Genomic DNA, 19,900 nt, shown 5'->3' with positions numbered 1-19,900 from the left:
TCATTACATGATCAGCAGTTCAACAAAAAAAAAATCATCCACAAATACTTTTGAGTTTCAAAATTTAGGTATTTTTAATGGTGTCAGAAGCATTCCTTGCTTTGAAGTACAGATAACAAGAATTTTTTCTGTCTTTCAACACAGAATAAATACTCCGCGGTCTGTGGGCAATTGGTACACAATATGACAAGTAACTTTTTGAATTGTCCTGAAGAAAGGAGGAAATACATGAAGCGAAATAAAGTACAAAAAATTGTGCAAAAGAGCAGCTGAGAGAAAGAAGGGAAAATTAACTACAGCAGAAGGCTTTGCAGTTATTGTGGCAGACATACAGTAAAACCTCTGGTATCCAGAATTCATGCAACCAGCAGCCTTAAGCAATCAGCAAAATAAAAATCGATGGAAATAAATTAAAAAAAAATCAAAATAATAAGTCAAAATATGTAAGTTTAAAATTGTAAATGCAAATGCCTCTGAAGTAACACATAAACTTATGGAGAAGATGGGAGCAAATATTCAGCTAGCTGAGTATCTTGGTTGTACTTTGCTCTTTGCAGGTGTGAAATGGCAATGGTCTTGCCCAGGATGGACAGCTGGTTGATGCTGCTTGCCAATGGAGTGACTCTCTTTAAGTGTCTCCTTAGCCTCGCTTAGTAAGAGTAGCCACAGTCAGTGGCTTTATCTGTAAATTTAGAGGAGGTGGGGGGTGGAGGGGTCACTTGTCTATAATGCTATTGTTTGTCTTTCGGGCAGATCCATGGAGGGGGGGGGGGGAGGAACCTGCAGATGCAGTGATGGTTAAATGTTTTCAAAGAATGTGACTGAAAATAAAGTAAAATGCCTTAGATTTATATATTCATGCAAGTGAAGTTTGTTCAGTGTAAGTAGTATTTTTCTTTTAAACTGTTTATTCTTAATGCAATGTAAGAGTGAATCTCAAGCATCTGGAAAATACACTTATTCTGCATCTAACAATCTTTCAAGGGCTTTACTATATTTGATTTCCATGTGACTGCCATATTTGGCTCTTAATGAAGCAATAGTCCATGAAATTAGGAACTGTCATTGTGAACTTAGATTTAGATTTGTAATTGAAATAATTCTCTGAATTTCTGCTGAGAGAAACAGACAAGAAAGTAGTTTTTCAACACCTTATATTATCTTCTGATGATACTACTTTCATCCCTGGTCTTGAAATTCTTTAATGATTAATAGTATTTTTGGCAATAATGTTGACAGTCAAATTCAACATGTCATGCTTTTGTTATCTTGTCATCAAGTTTATAAATTAGTAAGTAATCTGACAGTTAGTTCATTATTCCCTCATACAACAATGTCAACCAAATCTACTAAGTATAAGTTGCTTGGTAACGTTGTATTGCACAACACTCCATGTGTCATAGGCACCAAATAATTCAGATGATGAGTTTACATATTACTCAAGGGTGTTCATAACATAGTAAGATTGAACCTACCTTTATACCCGCAAGAATAATATTTTTTGCTGCAAAGAAAAAGAAGCGATCTGTTACTTTGCCTTAAATAATTTTAACAAAGCCATTAAAAAAGGATTTATTTTGACACTAATATCTACCAATTATCAAGCACTACAATATTTTGATAGAAAAATTGAAGGGAGAACATATAATTAAAATACTCCCTACCTCCCTCATAATCCTATAACAGTACCTCTAATTAATTCAATTTGATGATGATTCACTTTATTGTTATTGTACCAGTAGACCAGGCAATCAAATAAAATCAGTATCAACTGGAAGTTAAAAAATAGTGATATAGATATATATATATATATATATATATATATATATACACAGTTAAACCTTGTTAAAACCCGGTAGTTGGGGTTCAAGATTTCATACCGCGTGACAGCCGAGTCGCAGAACAGATGCATATACGCCATGATTCAGGAAGCAGGAAAACAGAATTTTAGCCCACCTGAGTTGTGCTGCCATATCCATCCCCACCCCCATCCGTATCTTAGCACGGTCTCAAATGTGCATCTATTGAAATCCAACAGTACCTGGGACAGAGGTGAATCTTCCTCATACTCCTCAAAAAATAAAGATGTTGTTGTGCCTTTTTAATCAGGATTGAAGAATTCAAGGACCAAGTGAGATCTTCAGAGACAAGGACACCAAGGAATTTAAAATTCGGTAAACCACCACTCCATTGATGTAAATTGGGATGCGAGTGTGACTTCTGGCATGCCTGAAGTCCACAATGATCTCCTTGGCTCTCTGAGTGTTCAGGGTCAAGTTGGCACTCCACAAGGCCAGATGGTGAATCTCATCCCCGTAGGCCATTTCATCATCCACTTTAATCAGGCATACCACTGTGGTGTCATCTACAATCTTTATTGTTAAATTTGTACTAATCATAGGAACACAATTGGATGTAAAGAGGGAATACAAAAGGGGGCTCAACACACAACTCAGGGGCACTCCGGTATTCAAGGTAAGAATGGAAGAGAAAATATTGTCCATCTTAACAGATTGAGGCCTGTAAGTCTGTTATTTCAACTTTTGATTCAAATCATTTGAACATTCACTTTATATACAGTATCTCCAGTGGTATCCCACTGGCAAGAGGGATGAGGAAAATATATTTGACTTTTTTTCTCATTTGGAATGACACCAATGTTTCAATTTAAACAGCACTTCCCTGCTAAGAAGATCATTTTTTATCCAAATTCAATTTTTTTTGCGCCTAATCCATAACATATGAGCAAAAATGCTTGTAACATAACTGAGATGAACCAAGATGACAATAACTTGTCAAGGGAAATTTTCACTATGCTCTGAACTACATTCACTATCTTCTGTAGTTTCTTCTGATCTTCTCACTGTACTATTTTGTGACAAATAAACTTAAATTTAATTGCTATTTTTGAGATGACAAATCAGGTTGATGAGGGTAGGGCAGTGGATATTGCCAACTTGGATTTTAGTAAGGCCCCTGACATGGTCCCTCATGGTAAACTAAACCAGAAGGTACAGATGTATAGGATCTACCATGAATGGATAGTGAAGCTTTTAAGAGTTTTTAGATTGACACATGAATATGCAGAGTATGGAAATAAGGATCATAAGCTGACAGAAGAAATTTAGTTTAATTTGTCATCATGCTTAGCACAGAGATAGTGGGCTGTGGTCCACATTCCAGTTCTCCATTGTTCTACAAGGATAGCATGGAAACACTACTACCAGCAGACCACCCCCTCAAATCATATATCACTCTGACTTAGAAATACATCACCATTCCTTTGTCATCAACTCCCTGCTCATTAGCATTGTAGAAGTACTTTATTGAAGGACTGCAAAGATTCAAGAAGACAGTTGATCATCATAATCAACAGTGGATGACAAACAATCCTAGCTAGCTATGATCACATTATATGAATGAAAAAAAGGTCAATATATATGGCAAGTAAGATGCAGCAGAATAAACTATCTAGATGAAACCATTTTAAAATAAAGCATCCAATAATTAGAAAACAATCTATTAAAATGCTACTTACCAATTTCAACGCCTAGTCCACCAACACCACTGAGGAAAACATAGGATTGGGCCATCTTACACATTGCTTGGTCTCCAAGGACATAGCGTTGACGACTACAATGAAATAGAAGAACATAAGAAACAGGGCCAAGCCAAAAAAGGCACTTGCACCTACCTTGTGATTCTAGAAGTTATGATTAAATTGAATTTCCCACCCAATTATAATGTTCACTAATTTCCTCGTCCAAAGTCAAATTTTCAATAGTTAAATGTTATTCATCCAGGAGCATGGTGGATTCAGTGGAGTTGAAATGCATCAGAAATGGGAACACATCTTATTAATAGTGCAAATATGTAATCTAAAGTTCATCTCAATTTTTAACAAGGGGCTAAAGTAACAAACCGGCTGGTTTAGTTTTAAGCAAATACCAGAGGCAGAGGTAACAAGTTGAACAGGAACAAAATTGATGAGGGGGCTGTAGAAAATGACCTCAGCATTCCAACCATTTAATTTGGGAAATTTTGAAGCTTTTGCCATAGGTTGGAGAACAATATCTCACATTTTAATATATTGGGAAATGTGAAGGAGAGGAGAGAGACAGTGAAAAGTGGTGTGGTCAACTTGACTTGATAAAGCCACTTTGTATGAGCCTTTGTAATTCAACGCCTTCCTTTATTTCCTTTGTTATCCAAGGCTGGGTCTCTCTCCACTTGCTGTCCTTGTTTTTAGTTGGAATTTATTTTTGTTGACCTCTTGAGAAACTCCTTTGAAGCTCTTCCACTGCTCCTCAACAGTCTCACCATACAGCTTGTGTTTACAGACAATGCCAGCCAACTCTTTCCTCAACCCATTGTAGTCTTCTTTGATTAGGCACAAGGCACTGGCTTTAAATCTTACTTTCTCACCCTAAATCTGTATTAGAAATGTACCCATACCATGATCACTATTTTCATGAGGATTCCTAACTATGAGATCATTAATTTTTACAAATTTATGTAGATTTGTAGTGAAAAATGTGTGCTGACTGGCTGCATCGTGGTCTGGATGGGGTCACCAATACCTCTGAGCGTAAAGTCCAACAAAAGGTAATGGCCATGGGGCGGTGATGCGGTAAAAACAGGAAGCAGGAACCTAACTCTCCTGGGAATTTGATTAAAAAGAGTTATTTAAACTAAAGTTTAAAAGTCAAATGTGAAGAGAATTAATACATAAATGTTTTAAGAATGTCACTAAAGAAAGAAAGAAAAAGTTGCAGGAACATAAGAAGATCAGAAATTGAGGCTTGCACATTGGAAGCCTGGGACTGGAGTTCAATCCTCCCCCCGTGTGAGTGGTTCGCTCATTGGGGCAGCCAGAGGCACTGGAATTGATACAGATGAGCCTTCAAGGGCAGCTGGCAAACTGGTGCCTTTATCAGCCTTGGGAAATACCAGCTGCTGCAACACGACTTGGAGGAGGAGGAGGAAGAACAGACATAACAGAAACAGACAGTGATAGTGACGACACGGAAGAATAAGAAATGCCTGCTAAAGGTAAAAAGTCAACAGAATCAAAATAGGGAAATGTACCCTTGATGATCTAATTAAAGAATTGAAGAACACAAACAAACAAATGAAAACATATAACGTAAAAAAATTTGTAACTTTCTATGGGTAAAATGGATGAAAGAATTAAGACTGTAGAAGTGGAAGATGTAAAGGAAAGAGTGGGAAAACTAAAGATGGACACTTGAGATGTTGAGAAAGATAAAATGTGGGAAAAAAATGGATGCACTGGAAAATTTTAGCAGAAGAAACAACATTAAAATTTTTGGACTCAAGAAAAGCACTGAAGGTCAAGATCCTCTTAGCTTTTTCCAAGAATGGATACCTAAAGTCCAGGGAAAGGATAAAGTTGGACAGAATATTGAAATTGAAAGGGCACATAGAGCCCTTATACCACTACCAGCAACAGACCAAAATCCACTTTCTATATTGATCAAGTTCTTAAGACATAGGTATAGAGAAAAGATATTGAATGTAGCGGAGGAAGGAACAAAAGAAAGACGTTGTCCGCTTGAGTTTGAAGGTAGAAGAGAATTATTTTATTGGGATATAATTGCAGCATTACTGAAACAAAGGCAAGAATTTAATCCGGTTAAAAGCTCCCTCTGGCAGAAAGGGTATAGATTTGTGTTGTGTCATCCAGCAACTTTAAAGATTATTTTGCTAAATAATGACACAGAATTTTTTTTCAGACTATAAGCGTGCAGAACAACTTGTGGATACATTACCAAATATAAGACCACAAAGATGATTAATTACAGATAATTTTATGTGTTTATCTATTCTTTTTATATTCAGATACAATACAGATTCTTTGTATAGAAAGAATGATTAATTATAATATGGTGAATATCCCGGGGGGGGGGGGGGGGTGGAATAAAGAGGGACTAATTTCTATCGTACCAGACATACTGTTGTGGCGATTGCCACAACCCGTACAAAGGAAGGGGGTAGTGTTGGATACTATACTGTATTAACAAAGTTAGGGGGGGGGGGGGGGGGAGTGTTAATTTTGATGCATGTTATGTATGCCAAGTGATATATACTTTAACTATTTTTTTTTTCTTTCTTTTTTGCTTGGACTGCTGAAAGGTGTGTGCCCCATCATGGAGAATAAAGATTAAGTAACTTATTGGAGGAGATGCACAGGAAAAGTTGAAGGGGGAAGATATAGACATTGTTAAATACCTCTGTAGAGATGAATAGCAGAGTGAAATACTTAAAGTTTTAATATTAAATGGGCTGGTGAAGAGAAAGAATGTTAAAAATTAAAAAGTGATTGGGTAGGGCAGGTCTTTGCTTCTTCATTTAATTCAAAAGCAAGAGGAGCAGCAATTTTGATGCACAAGAATCTTCGAGTTTGAGTACAAGATGTGGTAATAGATCCTGCGGGTAGGGATGTTATAGTTCACTATAAATAGAATCCTGGACTCTTATGAATGTATATGTGCCAAATATTGATAATTAGAAATTTATTCAAGTGTGGTGGCATGCTGCTGCGGTGATCAAGCTGGCGCTCCAAACATCGAGTGCAACCAAAGGCCAGCAGCCCACGCAGTGGCACTGGCCCCAACAAGCGAACCTGCGGGTGAACGGCAAGGACAGCTTAAAGGCCAGCGACCCAAAAATGGCGCTTGTCTTGCTACGCAGCCAACAGACAGGGACAGCGTGCGGGGAAGAAGGGCATTGTTATGCAGGAAAGCACCCGCATCCAGCTTTTATTATGCATGTTGTGATGTCAGCCACAAATCTCTGGGAGAAGATGGTTTCCCTCCTGAATTTTTTAAAGAATTTAAAGAGTTGATTCCTTCTTTTTTAAAAAAAAATCGCAGTGTTAGATCAGGCATCTGAAATACACACTCTCCTGGAAACATTTTCAATGGCAATTATTACTGTGATACTGAAAAAAGATAGGGACCATTGAAACTGTCATCTTATAAACCTATTTAATTATTAAATACAAATTATAAGATCATTGCCAAAGCCTTGGCAAACAGATTGGCAAAATTCTTGCTGAAATTGATAAATATAGACCAAACAGGTTGTTTTGAAAAAGAGACAATCTGCTGATAAAATAAGTAGGTTGATTAGTATCATTTTTTGGCACAAAAGAGGGGTGATCTAAGTGTCGCTGTGGCATTAGATGCAGAAAAGCACTAATAGACTAAAGTGGGACTTTTTTGATTTAAAGTACTGTAAAAATTTGGACTAGGTCAAATTTTTACCAATTGGATCAAGGCATTATACAACAAACCGAAAGCTAAAGTGCTGACTAATGGACAAATTTCTACATCTTTTCAGTTGTCAAGATCTAGTAGACAAGGATTTCCACTATCTCCAGCTCTTTTTTTTAAGCTATAGAACCTCTTGCAGAATTTAGCCTTACCCATAAAACAAGTGGGAAGAGTCAATTGTTTCCAAGAGTAAAATATCTCCTTCAACCACTGCCCATACTGTTATCTCAGAGATTCTTTCAGGAGTTGAATAAATATGTTAGCAAATTTCTTTGGAAAGGTAAGATGTTGAGGGTCTCAAAATAAAAATTAACATGGAAATGTGAACTGGGAGGCTTACAACTCTAATTTAAAAAATTATTATCGAGTGGCTCAAATGAGATTTCTTGCTCTTTTTTGAGCAAGGATTAAACCTACATGGGTGAAAATAGAATTGGATAAAATAGGAGAAAGACATAGGACTTTATATGTAAATGGAATGTGAAATTACTAACTGATAATTTGCTAAAACATAATCAATATTTGGTATAAAATAAATACTGATATTGGAAGGGTGGGGGGGGGGGGGGGGGGAGAGACATCTCCCAAAACTCCCTTGACTCATAATAGGCTTATATTTTATACAATGGGCAATCAAATTTTTTAAATTTGGTCTCATAAAGGAATCAAATATATTGAAGATTGTTATGAGTGGGGTCAATTGATGCCGTTTGAACAATTAAAAAATGTATGGAGTTCTTAACAGCACAATCTTCAGTTGTTTTCAGTTAAGAGTGTATCTGAGGGATAAATTGGACATGGAGACTGTGATTCAAAAGGGAAATACAAAGAAATTTACTTCAGCAATGTATCTCTTACTTCAAATGGGAACCCCCAAACAAGGGGTTCATAACTCCAGGCAGGGATGGGAATCAGGCTTAAATGTAAGAATAGATGAGGAAACCTGGTTTGAATTATGTCAGAAAAGTATGATTAATACACTCACACCATACCAATTAAATAAATTAAATTCAGACTTATCATACTGATCATCTCAGGTAGGGGCAGGGGTGAACTTGTATATGACTAGACACTAGGAATCCTGAAAAGGTAGCCAAGGTCTTTAAGGACTGAGGAAATAAATGAAGTGAAGCCGCCAGATTACCAATATACCAGAGGGATATTATAAATGATTGAATCGAATTTTATTTCCTCGTCATTTTATATTCTTGACTTGCCTGTACAAGGAATCATCAATTTCCATATTGTCAGCTGCCATTTTCTGTTGCTGTTCACCAGAACCTGCAAAACAAGAAAATTTCAAAATAATTCAGTTCTACTTTCTGGCCTTTCAAAACCCTGCTTCCCCAGTTTGTTCTGTCTAGGCTTCATAATTTGGAACACAATTCTGATATAGCAAATAAAAACTGCAAAAGAAAATGAAAATAAAGTCATATCAATCTTGTATATCAACAGTTATCGAATGATGAGGCATAGAAAAAGACTTTACAGCACATCACATCCATGGTGCCCCTCAACCACCTATCCCATTTACCAACATTTGGTCCAAAGCTCCTTTGTTTTGACAATTCAAGCACTCATCCAGTTATTCTTTAAATGTTGTGAAGATACCCCACTCATGCACCAAGACAGGCAGGGCAATCCTGCTTCCAATGCAGGGCAATCCTGCTTCCAATGCAGGGCAATCCTGCTTCCAATGCAGGGCAATCCTGCTTCCAATGCAGGGCAATCCTGCTTCCAATGCAGGGCAATCCTGCTTCCAATGCAGGGCAATCCTGCTTCCAATGCAGGGCAATCCTGCTTCCAATGCAGGGCAATCCTGCTTCCAATGCAGGGCAATCCTGCTTCCAATGCAGGGCAATCCTGCTTCCAATGCAGGGCAATCCTGCTTCCAATGCAGGGCAATCCTGCTTCCAATGCAGGGCAATCCTGCTTCCAATGCAGGGCAATCCTGCTTCCAATGCAGGGCAATCCTGCTTCCAATGCAGGGCAATCCTGCTTCCAATGCAGGGCAATCCTGCTTCCAATGCAGGGCAATCCTGCTTCCAATGCAGGGCAATCCTGCTTCCAATGCAGGGCAATCCTGCTTCCAATGCAGGGCAATCCTGCTTCCAATGCAGGGCAATCCTGCTTCCAATGCAGGGCAATCCTGCTTCCAATGCAGGGCAATCCTGCTTCCAATGCAGGGCAATCCTGCTTCCAATGCAGGGCAATCCTGCTTCCAATGCAGGGCAATCCTGGGCAAAATTTTTTTTTAAATATATATAAGAGTCATGAGATGGACAGCACAGAAATAGATCTTTGGCCTACTGCATCCAGTGCTGACAAACTATATTAATCCCAACTTTCCCCTCGGACATTTCTTCAAATCACTTTCTTCTTTTCACAAGTGCAACAAAAGAACAAATGTAGTAGAGGCAGAAGTAGACCAGTGTAGGGTAAGATCATGGCTGATCTGTCCGTACACTCATCTCCACATACCTGCCTTTTCCCCATGTCCCTTAATTCCTCAACAATGCAAAAAACCGAGGAGTCACGTGATGGAGTAGTGGCCGGTCGGGGAACTCCAGCCCTCTCCGGAAAAGTTTAAAAAAAACAGAGAAAACACAAAGGCACAAACACGAAAATTAAAATACAGTGAAAGTAAAGGTGGGAAGAAAATGGCAACGAAGAAAGAAAAGTCGAAAGCAACGGGAAGAAGAGAAGAAGAAAAGACATCGGAAGAAGAAGGTGAAGGCCTTACCTGTCCGAGGAGGCCCGCTGTGGAGAGAGAAGCCCGCTCCCTCAGGTCAGTCGAAGTCCCGAGCTCGGGACTACAAAAATGGCTCGCGGAGCCAAGCAAAAGTGCGCAACCGCGCAAGAAAAAAAAACACTGACGGGAGGGGGGACCAGCTGAGGAGTCGATCTCCACAGCTGAGAATGACAGCCACAGCACATCAACAAGAAGAGAACATAGAAAACAACGAGAACAAGAAAGAAGAGAGTAAAAAGAAATCAAAGAAACAACAGATGACCAACCCAGAGGAAGAAGAATAGGAAGAACACAGAGAAATGGAAGAAAAAGGGCAAGACAATGGATATTTTTTTTTAAAGAATATCTTTTTCTTTGGCTTGGCTTCGCGGACGAAGATTTATGGAGGGGGTAAAAAGTCCACGTCAGCTGCAGGCTCGTTTGTGGCTGACCAGTCCGATGCGGGACAGGCAGACACGATTGCAGTGGTTGCAAGGGAAAATTGGTTGGTTGGGGTTGGGTGTTGGGTTTTTCCTCCTTTTCCTTTTGTCAGTGAGGTGGGCTCTGCGGTCTTCTTCAAAGGAGGCTGCTGCCCGCCAAACTGTGAGGCGCCAAGATGCACGGTTTGAGGCGTTATCAGCCCACTGGCGGTGGTCAATGTGGCAGGCACCAAGAGATTTCTTTAGGCAGTCCTTGTACCTCTTTTGAGGGGGAGGACGTGGAGGGGGAGGACGTGGAGGGGGAGGACGTGGAGGGGGAGGACGTGGAGGGGGAGGACGTGGACCTGTCCTCGGGCCTGCGCAAAGGAGCTTTTAGGTGGAGTGCAGTGCGCGCAGTACTGGCCCCACCCTTTACACCCATGGTTCGTGTGCCGTGGCCAAGCAAGCTGGGACGTGGCAGCGAGGTCCTTGGGTCGTAGGTTTTATATCGGAGTGGCCTTCTCCTATGCAGGTTTCTTACCCGGGCTGGAGGGGCCTGCCTCCCCTCCTAGGTCGGTCCATACTGCCCGGACCGGGGCCGAGGCAGTAATTAATTATACAGCTTTTATATAATGTAATACAGAACATGAGTCATATATAAATTATACATAGTCATATAATTCTCAAAAAAAGTGAAATATGAGTATTTCACCTCATATTCTATTACTGACACATATATCTTCTTCTATCTCTTTGGCTTGGCTTCGCGGACGAAGATTTATGGAGGGGGTAAAAAGTCCACGTCAGCTGCAGGCTCGTTTGTGGCTGACAAGTCCGATGCGGGACAGGCAGACACGGTTGCAGCGGTTGCAGGGGAAAATTGGTTGGTTGGGGTTGGGTGTTGGGTTTTTCCTCCTTTGCCTTTTGTCAGTGAGGTGGGCTCTGCGGTCTTCTTCAAAGGAGGTTGCTGCCCGCCAAACTGTGAGGCGCCAAGATGCACGGTTTGAGGCGTTTTCAGCCCACTGGCGGTGGTCAATGTGGCAGGCACCAAGAGATTTCTTTAGGCAGTTCTTGTACCTTTTCTTTGGTGCACCTCTGTCACGGTGGCCAGTGGAGAGCTCGCCATATAACACGATCTTGGGAAGGCGATGGTCCTCCATTCTGGAGACGTGACCCATTCAGCGCAGCTGGATCTTCAGCAGCGTGGACTCGATGGAATCAGTAAAAGAATGGCAATCACAAGAATTTATTGAAATAAAAAGAAGAATAAAAAGTACAGAAGAAAAAATGAATAGATTAGAGATGGTCATGTCAGATATAGGAAAAAGAGTGGACAAGGTGGAATAACGAGAAACAGCCATAGAAATGGAAGTAGAGGACTTAAAAAAGAAATTAGAAGAATCTAATAAAAAAGTTAAAGAGGCACACACAAGAGCTGTTAGCTCAGAAGATAGATATAATGGAAAATTATAATAGAAGAAATAATATAAAGATAGTGGGCCTTAAGGAAGATGAAGAAGGCAAGAATATGAGAGAATTTATAAAAGATTGGATCCCCAGGGTCCTAGGAAGACCAGAATTACAGGAAGAAATGGAAATAGAAAGGGCATTTAGAACATTAGCCTCTAAACCACAACCACAACAAAAACCAAGATCCATTTTAGTAAAATTCCTAAGATATACAACAAGAGAAAATATATTGGTGAAAGCAATGAAGAAAATAAGAGAAGACAAAAAGCCACTGGAATACAAAGGTCAAAAAAATTTTTTCTATCCAGATATAAGTTTTGAACTCCTGAAGAAGAGGAAGGAGTTTAATACAGTAAAAGCGATCCTATGGAAAAAAGGATATAAATTTATGCTAAAGTACCCAGCGGTACTTAAAATAGTTATTCCAGGGCAGCAAAACAGAATATTCTCGGATCCGGAGGAAGCACGAAAATTTGCAGAACAACTACAAAACAGACAGAGAAATGAAGACATGTAACGAGAGCAAAAATGACCACGAACTATATGTATGTGTGTATGTATATATGTGTGTACATGAGTGTATGCGTATTTAAAAGAAAATATATAGAGTATAGATAAGAATTAATAAGGGAAAGAAAGGGAAGAGAGGAAGTAAGGAGGGAAGTAAAAGAGTGACCTTTGTTACATATGAAAATTAAAATCTTTTCTGGGGGGGCTGGGTGGGGAGGAGTTACGGTCACTGCGAAATCAGTTGACGCTTGCGAGTGAATTCGCAAATCCAAATGGAGAGGGGAGATGTGGTTGCCCGACAAGGGATAAAGGGCAACTCAGGAAGGGGAGGGGATAGTGGGGTTAAAGAAATTTTAGATAGGAGAATAAGGGAAATGTTTGATGTTTTAGAAATGTTGTCTTATAAAGTGTTCAAAAAAAGAAAGCAGAAATGGATAAGAAAGAAAGGTGATGATGAGGAAACGGAAAGGAAAGATAAACAAAGTATGAAATGGCTATGTTGAACTATATGACTTTAAATATTAACGGAATACATAACCAAATCAAAAGGAAGAAACTACTAAATTTACTGAAAAAAGAAAAAATTGATATAGCATTCGTGAAAGAAACACACTTAACTGAAGTGGAGCACAAGAAATTAAAGAGAGATTGGATAGGACATGTAACAGCAGCGTCATATAATTCAAAAGCTAGAGGAGTAGCTATATTAATAGGTAAAAATGTACCAATTAAAATAGAAGAGGAAATAATAGATCCAGCAGGGAGATATGTAATGATAAAATGTCAGATATATTCAGAGTTTTGGAATTTACTCAATGTATATTCACCTAACGAAGAAGATCAAAAATTTATGCAAGATATTTTTTTGAAGATAGCAGACACGCAAGGGAACATACTAATAGGAGGGGTTTCAACCTTAATTTGGATTCAAACATGGATAAAACTGGGAAAAAAATTTACAGAAAGAACAAAGTAACCAAATTTATAATTAAATCGATGCAAGAAATGCAACTTTTGGATATATGGAGGAAACAACACCCAAAGGAAAAGGAATATTCATATTATTCGGGTAGACATAAAACATACTCAAGAATAGACCTATTCCTGTTATCAGCTCGCATGCAAGACAGAGTTAGAAAAACAGAATATAAAGCTAGAATATTATCGGACCACTCACCCCTGATATTGACAATAGAGTTAGAGGACATCCCTCCAAGAATGTATAAATGGAGATTAAACTCCATGCTACTTAAAAGGCAGGATTTTAGAGAATTAATTGAAAGACAAATTAAAATGTACTTTGAAATAAATACGGAATCAGTGAAAGATAAGTTTATACTATGGGACGCAATGAAAGCATTCATCAGAGGGCAAATAATAAGTTAAGTAACCAAGATGAAGAAGGACTACAATCAGGAAACAGAGCAGTTGGAAAGGGAAATAGCAAATATAGAAAAAGAATTAGCAATGAAGGAAGACACAACTAAAAGAGAATTGGCAGATAAAAAAATAAAATATGAAACACTACAAACATATAAGGTGGAGAAGAACATAATGAAGACAAAACAGAAATATTATGAACTATGAGAAAAACGCACAAATTCTAGCATGGCAGCTTGAGACAGAACAAACTAAGAGAATCGTATTGGCATCAAGGAAAAAAGACAAACAAATCACATATAATCCAACGGAGATTAATGAAAACTTCAGAGAATTCTACGAACAATTATACCAAACTGAAAACGAAGGGAAAGAAGACAAAATAGATGATTTTTTAACTAAAATTGAACTACCAAAATTACAAACAGAGGAACAAAATAAATTAACAGAACCATTTGAAATAGTAGAAATACAAGAGATAATAAAAAAACTACCGAATAATAAAACACCAGCAGAGGATGGATTCCCAATAGAATTCTATAAAACATTTAAAGATTTATTAATTCCTTCCCTCCTGGAAGTAATCAACCAGATTGATAAAACACAAAGCTTACCAGATTCATGCAAAACAGCAATAATTACAGTAATACCAAAGACAGGGAAAGATCCACTCGCACCAGCGTCATATAGACAAATATCTTTACTTAACACAGATTATAAGATAATAGCTAAACTATTAGCAAACAGATTAGCCGACTATGTACCAAAAATAGTAAATCTAGACCAAACTGGATTTATTAAAAAAAGACGAACAACAGACAATATTTGTAAATTTATTAACTTAATTCATGCAGTAGAAGGAAATAAAGCTCCCACAGTAGCGGTTGCTTTAGACGCAGAGAAGGCCTTTGACAGAGTAGAATGGAATTATTTATTCAAAGTACTACAAAAATTCAGCTTACCAGAGAAATATATTAATTGGATTAAAGCATTATATAAGGGGCCATTGGCGAAAGTGACAGTAAATGGATATATATCAAAACAATTTAACTTAAGCAGATCAACAAGGCAGGGATGCCCACTATCACCCTTATTGTTCACGTTAGCCATAGAACCACTAGCAGAACTGATAAGAACAGAAAATAAAATAAAAGGGATAAAAATAAAAGACAAGGAATATAAAATCAGTTTATTTGCAGATGATGTTATAGTATACTTAACAGAACCAGAAATATCAATAAAGGAATTACATAAGAAATTGAAGGAATATGGAGAAGTGTCAGGATACAAGATTAACGCAAATAAAAGTGAAGCAATGCCAATGAATAACGCGGATTTCTCAAAATTTAAGAAAGAATCACCATTCAGATGGCAAATGCAAGCAATACGATACCTAGGTATACAAATAAATAAAAACCTCAGCCATCTATATAAACTCAATTATTATCCACTAATGAAAAAATTACAGGACAACTTAGAGCATTGGAAAGACTTACCACTAACTCTAATAGGAAGGATAAACTGTATTAAAATGAACATTTTCCCAAGGATACAATACCTATTTCAGGCTTTGCCAATACACTTGACAGAGAAATTCTTCAAGGAGTTATAGAAAATAATAAGGAAATTTTTATGGAAAGGGGGGAAACCGAGGATTGCACTAGTTAAATTAACAGAATGGTATAAACAAGGAGGCTTACAACTGCCAAACTTTAAAAATTATTATAGAGCCGCACAATTAAGATACCTATCAGATTTTTATCAAACAAGGGAAAAGCCAGATTGGACTAGATTAGAACTAGATAAAATAGGGGAGAAGATACCCGAACATATATTATATAAATGGGATGAAAAATTGGTACAATGTAGGAATTCTCCAGAAGGAATTCATCTGCTCAATATTTGGAAGAAGATTCATGTAGAAAGGAATAAAACAAATTACCAACTACCAAAACTAATACTGACCCAAAATCAGCTAATCCCTTTTACAATAGATAACCTTTCCTTTAGAGAATGGGAGAAAAAAGGGATCAAAAGAATAGAAAATTGCTTTTCGGGAAATAAATTATTATCCTTTGAACAAATGAAGGATAAATATAATATAACTATATTATATTGTGTTATATTGTGTTATATTATATAGTGTTGGCATCTTCTTTGGCTTGGCTTCGCGGACGAAGATTTATGGAGGGGGTAAAAAGTCCACGTCAGCTGCAGGCTCGTTTGTGGCTGACAAGTCCGATGCGGGACAGGCAGACACGATTGCAGCGGTTGCAAGGGAAAATTGGTTGGTTGGGGTTGGGTGTTGGGTTTTTCCTCCTTTGCCTTTTGTCAGTGAGGTGGGCTCTGCGGTCTTCTTCAAAGGAGGTTGCTGCCCGCCAAACTGTGAGGTGCCAAGATGCACGGTTTGAGGCGTTATCAGCCCACTGGCGGTGGTCAATGTGGCAGGCACCAAGAGATTTCTTTAGGCAGTCCTTGTACCTTTTCTTTGGTGCACCTCTGTCACGGTGGCCAGTGGAGAGCTCGCCATATAACACGATCTTGGGAAGGCGATGGTCCTCCATTCTGGAGACGTGACCCATCCAGCGCAGCTGGATCTTCAGCAGCGTGGACTCGATGCTGTCGACCTCTGCCATCTCGAGTACTTCGACGTTAGGGGTGTAAGCGCTCCAATGGATGTTGAGGATGGAGCGGAGACAACGCTGGTGGAAGCGTTCTAGGAGCCGTAGGTGGTGCCGGTAGAGGACCCATGATTCGGAGCCGAACAGGAGTGTGAGTATGACAAAGGCTCTGTATACGCTTATCTTTGTGAGGTTTTTCAGTTGGTTGTTTTTCCAGACTCTTTTGTGTAGTCTTCCAAAGGCACTATTTGCCTTGGCGAGTCTGTTGTCTATCTCATTGTCGATCCTTGCATCTGATGAAATGGTGCAGCCGAGATAGGTAAACTGGTTGACCGTTTTGAGTTTTGTGTGCCCGATGGAGATGTGGGGGGGCTGGTAGTCATGGTGGGGAGCTGGCTGATGGAGGACCTCTCCATCAGTGTTGGCATACTACCAACTGAAATCCTACTTGAAGGACAAATTGGGAAGCAGTCTGAGGTTACCAAAGGGAAGTAATTTTGAATATGTGATTACAGACACAATGATAATCAAAAAATTTATAACAAACATGTTTATTAAACTACAAGAAAAGAAGAATGAGGAAACAAATGGTAAAACTAAACAAAAATGGGAACAAGATCTAAACATAGAGATAAAGAAGGAAAAATGGGAGAAGTTATGCTCAGGAACTATGAGAAATACAATAAATACGAGGTTATGTATGATACAATATAACTGAATACACAGGCTATATATTACACCTCAAAAGTTAAATAAATGGGACCCAACAGTATCTGACAGATGTTTTCGCTGTAAAAAGGAAATGGGAACAATTCATGGAATTTGGACATGTGAGAAAGTGAAAAAATTTTGGGAAGATCTAAACCAGATATTAAATAAAATCACAAAAAGCAATATACCAAAAAACCCAGAGATCTTCCTCCTAAGTAACATAAAAAAACAAAGAATTTGGACTTGATTTGGATGGTGCATAAAACAGATTTGTTAGGATAGCCCTAGCTGTAGCAAAAAAATGTATTATGTCAGCCTGGAAATTAGAAGATAACTTGAGAATACAACAATGGTATATAGAAATGAATAAATGTATTCCATTAGAAAAAAATAACATATAATTTATGAAATAATATTACAATATTTGAACAAATATGGGAGCCATACATGAAACATAATAGAGAAAACCTACCGGGGACATCTACCACCTAAAATGACAAAAGGAGAAGAGAATGAAAAGAATTGACTCAGTGGAATTTCTTGTTTATTTTTATTGAGTGACAACATTGTTTGACGGGTTTAATGTATCTTAGATTCTGAACTTTAAATGAATGGGAGGGGAGGTAGGGAGGGTGGGAGGGGAGGAGGGAGGGGGGGAGAAAGCGACATTGTATATATTTGAAAATAAAAATGTATGTATCTTGATCAATGTGGTATACAGTGTGAAAAATAAAAATTTTTTAAAAAATGCAAAAATCTAAGCGTCTTAAAAAATAGTTAACAAGCCAGCCTCTACTACTTTCTTCAACAAAGAATTCCACAGATTCAAGACTCTCTGGGAAAAGCAGAGAACACTTAATCTACTCCTGTGAATCTTGATAATATATCTGCTAGTTCTGGTCTCACTTACCAGTGGTAACAACTTTCCTTTCTCCATCCTATCTTTCCCTTTCATAATTTAAGGATTCCAAACGACACCCTCTCATTCAACTGAGTTCCAGGCCACTCAATCTCTCCTCACAGGCAACCTAAGAACCTTATATCCAGAATCAACCTGATGAACTTCTGCTTCCAAGCCAGTATAATCCTTTCTCAAATGAGACGAGAAACCATACTCCAGGTCCAGCCTCACCAATGACTGGACAACAAATTTTTTCTCAAAAGGTTTGATTCCTGAAAAAAAGATTGGGGATTATGATAGACAACTTCAAAGTGAACACAAATATAATTTCAGATTTGCTGCATCATGTAGGAAATTGGAGAAACATTAAATTAACTTTTATTAAATTTAGCATTAAGCCATAAACGTAACGGAATGCATCCCAGCTTTTGCTGTATTAAATCTTCCTGAAGACAATAAATCCCAATGATAAGTACACTCAATATGCTATTGCCTGAAGAACATGTGCATCAATGTGCATTCAATCTATATCAATGTAAGGCACAGCATCTGAATATGTAAGCTGCTTTTATAGCAAGTCTGCATCTATCCTCACTAAGCATGCCCAGGCCGAAGACAATATTTGCAAAGCACAGTGGTTTTCAAACTACCCCCTAAACTCACATTCCACTTTAAGTAATCCCTATGCCATTGGTGCAGCTGGATCTTCAGCAGTGTGGACTCGATGCTGTCGGCCTCTGCCATCTCAAGTACTTCGATGTTAGGGATGAAGGCGCTCCAATGAATGTTGAGGATGGAGCGGAGACAACGCTGGTGAAAGTGTTCTAGGAGCCGTAGGTGATGCCGGTAGAGGACCCATGATTCGGAGCCGAACAGGAGTGTGGGTATGACAACGGCTCTGTATACGCTTATCTTTGTGAGGTTTTTCAGTTGGTTGTTTTTCCAGACTCTTTTGTGTAGTCTTCCAAAGGCGCTATTTGCCTTGGCGAGTCTGTTGTCTATCTCGTTGTCGATCCTTGCATCTGATGAAATGGTGCAGCCGAGATAGGTAAACTGGTTGACCGTTTTGAGTTTTGTGTGCCCGATGGAGATGTGGGGGGGCTGGTAGTCATGGTGGGGAGCTGGCTGATGGAGGACCTCCGTTTTCTTCAGGCTGACTTCCAGGCCAAACATTTTGGCAGTTTCCGCAAAACAGGACGTCAAGCGCTGGGTCTCCAGAATGGAGGACCATCGCCTTCCCAAGATCGTGTTATATGGCGAGCTCTCCACTGGCCACCGTGACAGAGGTGCACCAAAGAAGAGGTACAAGGACTGCCTAAAGAAATCTCTTGGTGCCTGCCACATTGACCATCGCCAGTGGGGTGATATCGCCTCAAACCATACATCTTGGCGCCTCACAGTTCGGCGGGCAGCAACCTCCTTTGAAGAAGATCGCAGAGCCCACCTCACTGACAAAAGACAAAGGAGGAAAAACCCAACACCCAACCCCAACCAACCAATTTTCCCCTGCAACCGCTGCAACCGTGGCTGCCTGTCCCGCATCAGACTTGTCAGCCACAAACGAGCCTGCAGCTGACGTGGACATTTACCCCCTCCATAAATCTTCGTCCGCGAAGCCAAGCCAAAGAAAGAAAAGATGCCATTGGTGCTGTGATTAATAAGGGATTACTTAAGGTGGTATGTGGGTGGGAAGGTAAGGTTGAGAATCACTGCTCTAGAGCCAATTGTTACTGAAATATTTTGCTTGAGAAAAATGGTCATTGGCCCATTTCCTTTGGAGTTATGAAACCGTGCACATAACAAACCATTAGGAACGATTAAAACTGTGGTTTTCAAACTTTTTAGAACCATAGAACATT

General features: G+C 39.0%; 1 protein-coding gene across 1 annotated transcript in view; it reads right to left on the bottom strand.

Annotated features, from left to right (window-relative positions):
• Nucleotides 1-19,900, bottom strand: part of uba6 (ubiquitin like modifier activating enzyme 6) — a 135,535-nt gene that overhangs the window by 107,015 nt on the left and 8,620 nt on the right. The window contains exons 2-4 of the mRNA XM_069924701.1: nt 8,516-8,579; nt 3,539-3,633; nt 1,476-1,504 (exon numbers count right to left, since the gene is read on the bottom strand). Coding sequence (XP_069780802.1) covers nt 1,476-1,504; nt 3,539-3,633; nt 8,516-8,556 — 165 coding nt within the window. The 5' untranslated portion in view covers nt 8,557-8,579. The remainder of the gene's footprint in view (nt 1-1,475; nt 1,505-3,538; nt 3,634-8,515; nt 8,580-19,900) is intronic.

This window comes from Narcine bancroftii, chromosome 1 (genome assembly GCF_036971445.1).
Source record: "Narcine bancroftii isolate sNarBan1 chromosome 1, sNarBan1.hap1, whole genome shotgun sequence".
Classification (NCBI taxonomy): domain Eukaryota; kingdom Metazoa; phylum Chordata; class Chondrichthyes; order Torpediniformes; family Narcinidae; genus Narcine; species Narcine bancroftii.
The sequence above is the reverse complement of the archived record's forward strand: the minus strand, read 5'-3'. Positions and strand labels throughout refer to the sequence as shown.